The sequence below is a fragment of the Aethalodelphis obliquidens genome, unplaced genomic scaffold (assembly GCF_003676395.1).
Source record: "Aethalodelphis obliquidens isolate GAN/ISIS:26980383/991018 unplaced genomic scaffold, ASM367639v1 scaffold80, whole genome shotgun sequence".
NCBI classification, from domain to species: domain Eukaryota; kingdom Metazoa; phylum Chordata; class Mammalia; order Artiodactyla; family Delphinidae; genus Aethalodelphis; species Aethalodelphis obliquidens.
The window spans coordinates 5,028,313-5,040,103 of record NW_020838024.1 but is presented as its reverse complement, the minus strand read 5'-3'; the positions used below and the strand labels follow the sequence as shown (position 1 = coordinate 5,040,103).

At 38.7% G+C, this 11,791-nt stretch overlaps 1 protein-coding gene across 1 annotated transcript; it reads left to right on the top strand.

Annotated features, from left to right (window-relative positions):
* The first annotated feature begins 307 nt into the window (after positions 1-307).
* Positions 308-881, top strand: LOC113612675 (tetratricopeptide repeat protein 9C-like). Its single transcript, XM_027092722.1, has one exon. The coding sequence runs from the start codon at positions 366-368 to the stop codon at positions 879-881; it is 516 nt and encodes a 171-aa protein (XP_026948523.1). The 5' UTR covers positions 308-365.
* The last annotated feature ends 10,910 nt before the right edge of the window (positions 882-11,791 follow it).

Below are 11,791 nucleotides of genomic sequence, written 5' to 3'. Positions count from 1 at the left end.
GTTAAAACAAAAAACAAAAAACCAAACATTGGTTGAATTTTGTAGTACGGCCTTCGCTTTTTCGTGGAGGCTCCTTACACCGGAGTCACTGCTTTAGGAAATCGATTAATCTCTGGCTTTACTCCTCCCACGTCCTCTCCCTGATCAATCCCCTGCACGTCTAGAGATTGAAAAATAACTGCAGAGAAGAAAGGAAGGGGCTGTAGTAGAATCAAGGAAACCTCATTCCCTGAGAGGCCTCCTGGAGAAGGAGAATTTCTTGCCTTTTTAAGTGGGCTAACAAAATTGGTTATTTCACTCCTATCCCCAGAGCTTCGGTTGCTCTTTCACTTCCCACTTTCTCAAGAGCACTGGGTGACAAAGTTATGGAGAAGCGCCTGCAGGAGGCCCAGCTGTACAAGAAGGAAGGGAACCAATGTTACCAGGAAGGGAAGTGCCGAGATGCTGTGTGTGGGTACCATCGAGCTCTGCAGCAGCTGCGGGGTCTGGATCCAAGTCTGCCCTCCCCGATACCTAATCTGGGACCTCAGGGCCTGGCCCTCACACCTGAACAGGAAAACGTACTGCACACCACCCAGACAGACTGCTACAACACCTTAGCTGCCTGTCTTCTTCAGATGGAGCCAGTAAACTATGAACGGGTGAAAGAATACAGTCAGAAGGTCCTGGAACGACAGCCTGATAATGCCAAGGCCCTGTATCGGGCTGGGGTGGCCTCTTTCCACCTGCAGAACTATGACCAGGCTCGGCACTACCTCATGGCTGCTGTCAATAGGCAGCCAAAAGACACCAGTGTCCGGCAGTACCTTCAGCTAATGCAGTCAGAACTCAGCAGCTACCATCAGAAAGAGAAGCAGCTCTACCTGGGCATGTTTGCTTAACAAAGAAGAAAGATACCCCTCCACTGGAACTTAGGTGAACCATTAAAGACCCGTCAAGGGGAAACCTGAGCCTCAGCAAGAGAAATTAACCCCAAACCTCTGACAGAGGTGACCTTCTATTTTGTTTCTAGCTCTGCACAAACTCTTTATTGCTTACATAGCCTGTGTCTGTTTTTGTTTCTCCATCTATGTATTTATACGGCTTTTAATATGTGGTATTATTAGGGACATTTGCCTTGAGAAATACAACCAGAAAACATTCATCAGTTATGGGTGGAATTAATCATATCTTTGGCACAGATTTTAATGATAGATGTTGGTAGATGTAGTCATTTACAAAGGAGAACGCTAGCAGAGGATGAAGTAATAAGGAAGGAAGAAAGGAGTTTTTTCCTTCGTTTCCTCAGATGTCCAAAGCCAAAGTTACACAGGCCACAAACTGGCAAATATATATACTGTGAAACTAGACAATTATAAATTGGACCCACAAGGCTCAGAATGAAAGATTTGAAATTAACCATCTTGATTAAAATAATTCCTTTTTCTTAATGTTCCACATACATTCAGATTCTTTTTCCCCCACGAAAGTATCTAGTTCCTCTTGTTTCTCTTGGTAATTTCTAGTCCTTCCTATTGTTCACACTCAGATCACTAGTATAGTATACTTATTTATTTTTTTTATTAAACCCTTCTGTCTTAAAACCTCTGGAGTCAAGCATTTAAGTATATATTTTGTAATCTTTTAAAAGCCCTCATGCCAAAAAAACACTCATAAACATTTTAATTTTTAATAGGTGCACATCTATAGTATGCTCATTTCTCTAAAAAAACATAGGAAAGACAGTTTACCAAGTCTTCTAGAAACAATACCATAAAAGAACAGAATAAGAACATAGATCTGTTCTTTACCTGTTACCCGCCCCCTTGTATTTTGCAAGAGCTCACTTCCTTAAAGAGGAGGGAAACGGTGAGGAAAGGTTCTCTTTCCTTAGTGCCTTTTAAACACCAGTGAACTTTCTGAAAGCTTTGTTGGGCATGGGTGCAGGAGCAGATCTGGTGCAGTCATGGCTCAGTAGGAGGTTTCATCAACTGGGAGCTCCTTTGTCATTCTGCTAATGTCCACAATATATGAGTTGTACAGAGTAGATGAGACCATAATAGCACTGCCTCTACCTTTATGAGTGAAGGTAATAAGCATGTGTCATTAGCCATCATATAACCACAGACAGATTTCCGACAAAAACCCCTTAGTCTTGCCAAGTGTACACGAGCTCTTCTCCCTTTATCAGTAATGCACCTCTCTCATCAGCTAGGCTCCTCTTTGAGTCTCCCTGTACCCTTCAATAATACAACCATCAACTTACAAACAAAAAGTTTTTATACCAAATAATCTTTTAAGTCCAAGGACAGGACTAACAAAAGTTGAATATTTTATTCCTCTTCCAAGCTTCTTAAATTTCTAAGCCTAGACTGTTGCCAAATTATGTCATGGTTGTGTGTTATGTTTGTTTGGGGTTGGTTTTGCTTTCTGATTTTCTTTTTTTTCCCCTAAGACTTGATGTTACAGTAAGCTATGTTCTGCATCAATGAGGAAAAAATAAAACTGATATTTAAAAAAAACCCAAAAACCAAAACAAAAAAATTGGTTTATGCTACATTTTGAATGAATCATTTATTCATGAAAAATACCTGGTTGATATTTTTAAATTAAGCACCCACAGTATGCTAGGTCCTGGGGATATGATTGACCAGCCCTCAGAGAATTTACAGATGATTATAGAATATGTAAACAGATAGCCAGAAAGAGAACACAAGAAGCTAACCTCATCTGGAGGGTCAGAGGAGGATTCCCTGAAAAACGGTGGTGAAGGTTTGGGTAGAGCATTCTGGGCAGAGAAAATAGCATTCACAAAGGCCCTGAGATAGGAGCGAGCCTGGTTTTCAAGAATAGAATGATTTCATGTGTGGCTGCAACTGGGAAGAAAATGAAGCAAGAAAAGGTAAGCACATCCTCTAAGGACCTGCTAGTCGGTTGAAATGAAAACCATTCCATTTCATCCCCTGTTTCTGCTATAATGTGTGATGACCACATGCGGTTTGACCTTCCCCAACTATCAATCGTCCTATAATAAGGAATAACACAAATCCTAACCTGGTTACCCCCAGAGAATCCCTTTCAGGTCATCTGAGGGCAAAAATACCCAGTGCATTTTGACAAGGGGAAATTCCTCAGGAAAGAAAAGAAGTAAGGAGAGAATGTTAAATATGCCTCCTTATGTTTCCTCCTTGCCCTCATTCCTGTATGTATCTCGTGCAAAATGTTCCCCCTTTTCCTTAGATTCTATCTCCCTTCCTCAAGAACAGCTTTTTCCCCTCTTTTTTTCTTTTTCTTTTTCCCCCTTTGGCCCAAACCATAGTACTGAAAATGTAAAACCTGCAGTTTTGGGTATGTTACCAAAGGAAACAGTTTTACTTAAAATCTTGTTTTTGCCAAAATATTTTCAAAGTAGCTGGAGAGCTGTCAAACCACAGTGGCTCTCAGCTGCGTTTCCTTCTAGCATTTCCCCAGGTTCTCCCAGCACAGCACTCAGTAACTGGATATTATTTGAGGAGGAGGGGAAAAAATGCTGCACGAGACAGTTTGTAGATTTAAGAATTATCCTCTGGGTACTGAAGGCCAGAGATCCAGAGGTGCTCAGATGCCAAACTCCAGGGCTGCGTGACTGTGTGTCATTCCTAGATGTAGCTTTCAGCAAGGAGACATAGAGGAAACATGCTGGCAATGGTCAATATTTAGATTGTCATTCCAAAGTCTTTAGATTGTTTTCTGTCTTAGTCACGTGACTTTGAACAAACGAATTTATTCTCATAGAAAAAAAAATTACTAAACACAGCTTGAAATGACATGCATTTTGGCCTTGTAGGTACTGACAGCCTTCCCCCATCCTTTACCATCTCTTCCAATTCTAGCTAGCAGTTGTGGGCTTTACATACCAGCAGAATAATTTAACAGTAAGCAATCACTCTTTATGCTCTCTAACAACTTTCTTCCAAGACCTTGAAGGAGGAAAAACTCATTATTTAGGGACTTCTAGAAGCAGAGGCAGTAGTTACTATGTCTACTTAACTCATCCAGAAACTGAAGTTCAGGAAAGTGACATGGCTTTTCCAAGGTCATATAACAAGTCAAAGCTGTTTCTTCCTTATAATATACTTCTAATGCATTTGATTATAAGACATTATAAAATGGAACAGATGAAATATAATAAAAATAATTTCAATAACTGTATAGAATTTATGATAACTATCAATCCAAATGATAACCACTAATTGACAGTAGATTGGGCCTCAGGATTTAAGTGCTATTACCACCAATCTATTTTTACCAGTTCTACTATTATGTCATTTGGATCCCGGCAAAAAACAGATGGCATACTCTGAAGCAGTAATAGAATGGACTTAAACAGAGTGGACAAGGTCAAGGGAACCAATGAGAGGTGGTAAAGCACCCAGGCCTGGGAACAGTGAGAAGCAGTTGTCACTCCATCATTGCTCGGTCCAGAGAGAGGGAGCAGTGACCAGAGCTCATTGAAACCTCTCGCTATAGGAGAGGGGCTACCTGACGTGGACATGAGCCAGGGGGTGGGAGGGAGCCCCCAAAACCCCGACTTTGCTTTTCTCTTGTCTCTGCTTTCCTGCAGGTGTCTCCCAATGACCAAAACCAACAAGAAGCCAGAGGATAAAGAAGCCTGGGTGATGCTGTCTGAAATGCTCAGATCTTTTCTCTTCTCTTTATGTACCGTTTATATGCTGATGACTATCAGGTTTCTATCAGAATTTCTTGAATTTCAATTCAGTGAATTGAATTTCAATTTCCTACTAGGAATCTCCTAACTGAGCACCTGCTCTTCTCCCAAATTCTGTTCCTCTCACAATCATCCCCATCTTAGTTGTTACCCATCTCCTACCAGTCAAAAGTCAAAAATCTTGCAGACATTCCTAACTTCTCTTTTTTTCTCATGACCAGCATCCTGTTCTTCAGCAAATCTTGTTGACTCTCCATCATTCAACATCTATGTGGAATTCTACCACTTCTCACTGTTTTAACACCACCACCACAATACGAGTCCTAATCACTACTTGTCTAGAATATTACACTAGATACACTGCTTCCACCCTTGGCCTCTTTAGTTTCAACAGAAAATAAAGTGATTCTTTGAAAAACTTAAGTTAGATCATATCAGACTTCTATACAGAGTGTCTAATAGCCTCCCATTTTACTCAAACTAGAGGAAGTCAAATCCTTACAATGGCCTCTAAGGCCCTATAAGATCTGCCCATCCCATCCTCTTAATTCTCTGGCATCATTTCCTATTACCTCTCCCTCTTTTATCCATTCAGCTAACACTAAACTCTTACCATTCCTAAAACAAACCAGGTACACTTTCATCTCTAAACAGTGTTTATTTACACTTGCTATTTACTCTACGTGGTACACTCTTCCTCCAAATGTCTGCACGGCTCAGCCCCTAATCTCCTTCGCATTTTGTTCAAATGTCACGTTCTCAATAAGACCTTTCCTGACTATCTTTTATTAAAATGTGACCCCCCCAACACCCTAGCATTCCTGACTCACTTCCCTATTTCATTTTTCTCCATAGCACTTATGACCATCTGACACATTTTGTATTTTACTTTTGTTTGTTTGTTTATTATCTGCCTTCTCCTCCTTGTACCTCCATCCCCACTATAATGAAAGATTTATGAGGCTGACATGCATAGGTCTATGAGGAGTCATGAGCAATTGTCAAAGGTTTCATTGCATGAAAGAATCTACGTTTTTTGTCTTACTCATAGCACTTGACAGTATTTGGCACAGGGATGCATAAATGCTCCCTAGCTTGAAATGGAGAGTTTTAAATAAACCCAGAGTAGCCTAGTAATAAGGGGTTTAAGTTTGAAATCAAGGCAACATTTGAGCCCTTTCTTTAGCAACGAATTAAAGGGATCCTAGAGATCTCCTTGGAAGCTGGGAGGACCAAAGACAGGCCTCTTTCAAAAAAATATTATCAGTAGATTATCTGAAATCACTCAGGGCCAGAGCTAATCCCAAGAACAAAATATATGCTACAGCACTTCTGAAACCTGAGCCAGTGAGTGTCACAGGTTAGAGTTCAAGAACTGTGAGAAAATGAGAAAGGCTTCATAGCAGTTGAGCCATGGAAGGATTCTCTATGTTCTATCTAGTCTTGGTAAATGTTCAGCCAATGAAAGGCCTGGCTATATTTCCCAACCTCATTTTAATGTGTTAAAGCAATACCTGATAAGCTGATATTTGCTGAATCAGTACACAAAGCTTTGTCCAACTTCAGCAGAATGGAAAACCTGAAAAGAAACTAATTACCAGTGAAGGTTTTCCTTATGGAAAGAATAGAATAGGCATTAGCCAAGTAATATGATTTCAGGGGCCAAAGAGGCCCTGAAATAAAAGGAAATCCTTCCTATAAGCTTGCTGATACCTAAAGTTCTACATTCCAAAATCTAACACTTTTACTTAAGGATTTGATCCTGATTAAATGCAGATTTCCCCTGGGTAAGGTCCCTCACCAGTTATTTATTCCTCAGAGTGAAAAAACAATTGGAGAACAGGTTTTATCAAAGGGTATAGGGATGGATATGAGGGTCTTGAGAAACTTGTGATCCAGGAAACAAAGGATTAAGGGGCTTTGACAACAAACTTCACTTATCTCCTAGTTTTACTTGGATTCAGCATCACTACACATGTTTTAAAGACTCCTCATATCCAAGATGAAATGTCTTTTTGGGTAAGTTGTCATTTCAGAAACCAGGTCAGCTTTCACATATATGGCCATGGAGTTGGGGATGGGCAGCAGAGTGGTACCTATCAGATGTGTGAATTACACCGTCCTCCCTTTATTCCTTTTCTTACTCTTATACTGCTCATTCATATCTTTATAATGAATTCAGCACAATCGATGAGCCCATTCGCAAATTTAGTCATAGAAGAAATTGATAGTAATGACTAAAATCCATTCAGTACCCTCAATACATGAGTGGACTTCAATTACTCAGCCTCTTTTTTTTTCAATTATCTAAATTCCTGCACTGGAAGATAACTCACATTAAGATGTGTGTTCAGTATGCTCATCTTCATAGCAGTTCTCCTTCAAGAAATGCTGGATTGCTTTATCACCACCAGATATTGAATTATATTAAAGGACTTATGAGGAAACATAGTAAATGTAGGATTACAGAATCTTTCTACCCTAAACATAAACTACTATGAAAATAAGAAGTAAAATAAAACAGAAATAGTAATCTTACAAGACAAAGACATACAATTATGAATTCTAAATTTTATAAAATATCTCTTGATAATGAAGATTTTGAGAATAATTCAAGTTTCTCTACCTATCACTTCCCTCTTCCAACTACAATACGATGCACACACACGCGCACACACACACACACACACACACACACACACACACAAAGAACAAGCAGAAGCTGTACCATGGGGAAGAAAGGGAGAGGACAAAATCCTGAAAAGTCTCTTGGTGGCACAGGGAAGAGGACTGAGGGTGGGTGAGTGAGAAGCTAAAAGAACTAAAAAGAGTCACGAATTTGTTTTTTCTGGCCCAGAGGAACATGAGTGAAATACCTCAGGAAGAATTATACAGAACTAATTGTCTATAACAAATAAAAGTTTGTCAAAATAAAAGATCAGAATAAAAGGAAAATACCATTCCTCAAATCACTGGATACTTTTACATAGTAGCTAAAAAGCATCACAATGATTGTTGGGTGAACCTCTAAATTTTGAGTATTTCTCTAACATAACCACAACTGGGAGTGAAGCAGAAATGTCTGGGCAATGGTGAGTTAAGTAGTGGTTGTTTTCATGTGGCCAAAGATTTAGTGAGGCTAAACTGGCAGACTCACTGTAAGATGAGGAAACAATCCAATACCCTCATGTATCTGGAGATGCCCCTCAAGTAGAGTAAAATCTGGTAAAAGATGTTTAGCAAACTTCCAAAGAAAGAGAATAAAGACAAATGGAATGAATGGAATCAATACACACCTCCAGCTCTTTTTTCTCACCTTCATCCCACTACTGCCCTCCTCTAGGTAACTAAAAAGCTGAACATAGAATTCAGCCAAAGATTCAGAGAGGTTTACAAGAAAGATCAGGTAAAGCAGGAAGTTGGAAAGGAGAAACTAGCCACACGTTTGGGAAAAGAGATGGAGAAGTTGAAAAGATAGGGCAACTACACTGAAATAATACAGATAAACAAAACAAAATTAAAAAAAAGGTAAGTGTATATTTTGCAACCCATAAAAATAATTCATTCTGGATGAAGACATCAATAATCAACAAAATCTTTGGGAATTAAATACAATTAAAGAAAAGCTGACATATTTGAAAGAAGAAATCCATGGTGAAATGAAGACAGCAAAATAAGGTAAAAATGAGACTGGAGAATGAACTAGAGACAAAATAAAATTATTTTAGAACCAATTATTTATAAATAGCAATTAATGAACAGTCACAGTGAAAGACCAAGTTGATGAAGAGCTCTAGAAAATGTTACAGAATGCAGCTAAAATAGACAAAATAGAGATGATGAAAGGAAATAAAGAGAAGTTATGATGAACAGACAAAAGGGACCAATCATATATAAACTGGTTCCCTTGAGGTAGTATACAGAACTAATGGAACAGAAAAAAATTTCAAAGTAAAACAAAAGAATTGAATTTGTAAGTGCAGTGTATTATTCTAGGATAGTTTGATAGAAAATGATCAATAGTGAGACATAGTCTATTGAAAATATTGGGCTTAAAGGATTTTAAGAAAAAGAATCCAACTTCCAGTTTCAACTCCAACACATAAAGAGTGTGGAAGTCATCACTCCTGTCCTTACAGCAAGAAAAAAGTTGAACAAAGCATAATTCAATGACTCCTTGGACCCACTAGAGAATGAGGTACAGGGCAAACAGACACCACACATTCTGCAGAGATGGGCTCCAGTATAATAACAGTGGATCATAGATGAAAGATGAAAGTCACAGACTCTACTTTAAAAGGGATTCTTAGGGAAACCCAAAGATAGCAGGAGAGACAAATGCAAGGACAACAGAGAAAATGGAAGGCCCTGGAACCTACAGCCAGAGCAAACATTAGGCACAGCCCAATTCCTAACCAGATTAATATAAAATCTCACACAAAGGCATATTTACCTCAGTTTCTACCATCTGATACATCATGTCCAGCTTTCAACAAAAAAAAATCACAAATCATGCTAACAGGCAAGGAAAAAACAAACAAACCAACAAACAAAACCCCCCAAAAACTCAAAACAGTCTGAGGCAAGTAAGTGGTAAATTCTCCAAGAAGACATAATCTTTAACCTGTGTGCACCTCACAACAGACAGTAAAAATACACGAGGCAAAAACTGATAGAACTCTAAAGAGAAATAGACAAATTCACTATTATAGTTGGAGAATTCAACTTTCAGTAACCGATATATCAATCAGGAAGAAAATCAGTAAGAACAGAGTTCTTATCGGATAGTATTATCAATCAACTGGATCAAATAGAAATTTATAGAATCTTCCATCCAACAACAGAAGGATACACATTCTTTTCAAGTTCACAGAGAACATTCACCAAGATAGACCATACTCTAGGACATAAAACAAATCACAAAAAATAGAAATTGTACAAAATGTGTTTTTAGACTACAGTGGAAATCAATAAACTAGAAATCAATAACAGAAAAATGGTTTAAATCCCCCCAAATACTTGAAGATTAGACAGGAAACTTCTAAGTAACACTAGGTTCAGTGACAAAGTCTTGAGAGAAATTAAAGTTGGGGTAGCTATATTACCTCTTTCTCAACACACACACACACACACACACAGATGTCCTAGTGGTTCTGCTTCTCTAATTAAACCCTGAATGATGCAGAATTTAGCACTGAAGATGGTCCCTAAGGAACATAATCTTAAACGTGAGTTCCTAAGTTGATTCTAGGTTTTCTTGGTTCTCTGATCTGATCAGATTTAAAGGCATTAATGACTCTGCTTCTAGTGGTAAGGGCAACAATGGTAGTTGATGGCATGCAGTAGCAAAACAGTTACTCAAGCTACCAACTGCAGATACCTTTAATAATGTGCCTATAGAAGACAAGGTCCTGGGTGACAAAATATTTTCTGACACAGAAAATTTTAGTGAAAATAAGAAGTATAATTGAGTTAGTGGGTTGCTCTGAAGTGTGCTGGAGAATTTAGGGAAAGAAAACTATGAAAGCAAGACTTTAAATTCCCAGCTCAAGGTATTGCTTCTATGAATACTATCAAAGAAACTCTTATCTCCTGTAGTTGTGAGGCTGATATTTCTGAAAACAAAACCCCAAATCTCATGCATGCCAAGTGTAGCTGAATTACAAGACAAATTGAATTCTCAATCTCGCAGAGACTCATTTGTTAAAGTTAAGACACTGCTTGGGAAGGAATGGGATCCTGAAAATCATGATGGGACAGATGGGAAGATTCCAATAAAGCTGGGTACCCTGAATCCCTAAATTCTATCCAACTATCTTTGCCAGTAGAAGCAGCCCTTTTACTACAGCAGCTCTGGCTCTGAATTGATGCTACTCCTGGAGACCCAAAACATCACTGTGTTCCTGTCAGATGACCCACAGAGTTTTGGCTCAGGTCTATTGTCCAGTGAGCCCAGTGGGTCCCTGGATTCACTCTGTGGTTATTCCCCAAGTTCTGGAATGCATAATGGAAACAGCATTACTCAGCCATTGGCAGAGTCCCCATAGTGGTTCCTTGACCCATGAAGTGAGAGCTACTAAGGTAGAAAAGGTCGAGTGTAAGTCATCAGGACTGCCTCTATCTATGAAAATAGTAAACCAAAAGCAATAATGCTTTCCTGGAGGATTGCAGAGATTAGTGCGCTGTACATCTCCCTTTAACTTGACTAGCAGGCCTGTGCAGAACATAGACGGATCTTGAAAATGACAAGGAATTTATAATTATCATAAACTTAATTAGGTGATGACTACAATTGCAGCCAAAAAAATTGTGTCATTAGGTAACCCAGAATCATCCAAATTCAGATATCATGTGGTTGGCAAATGTTCAGTCCTCTGTTCAGTCCCCATTCTCAAGTGGGGCAGACTAAAGTTCTCACCTTTTGGTTGGGGGGACATAGAGTGAAGAGGCAGGCAGATATATCTAAAGATACAGGGAAACACACTGTCCTCATAAATTCTTATGGGTCAATATTCACAGATCTGGCTAACAAAAGAGGTACCAAATATCTAAGAGATTTGGAATCGCTGCTGCTATACTGTAAGTTCCAGCCAGCCACCAGATGCAGAATTTTCCTCATTGATATTTAAGTGAGAGTGGCAATTGCCATTAGGACTTGGGATGGATTTGGATTTTACAAGTGAACATTAGAATTCTCAACTGGCTATTTATGTAGACCCACCTCAGTTATTTCATTAATCTCACAATAATATAATCTCACATTGTATGCAGTTGAAATTTTTTTAACCCATTCGTTGTGCCGTGGCAGAGTTTAACTATAATGCTATGATTCAGGAAGAGTTGTCATTCATGAAATTGATCCAAAACACTTCAGTTTTATTCTTCAATTAATAAAAATATGTGCATTGTTTAAGAAAGAAAAGTCTTAATATTTTGAATATGTCAGTTCATGTAAATTAATTTGTAAATCCAAATTTTGCTGAGTAAATACTACCAAATGACTTGGGATTTATGTTTTGTATATGGTGTGGGAAGATTTGACAAAATTATCAAAAACCCACATGTCAGTTGGAGCTGCATCAACCTTTGAGATATTCTTAAGAT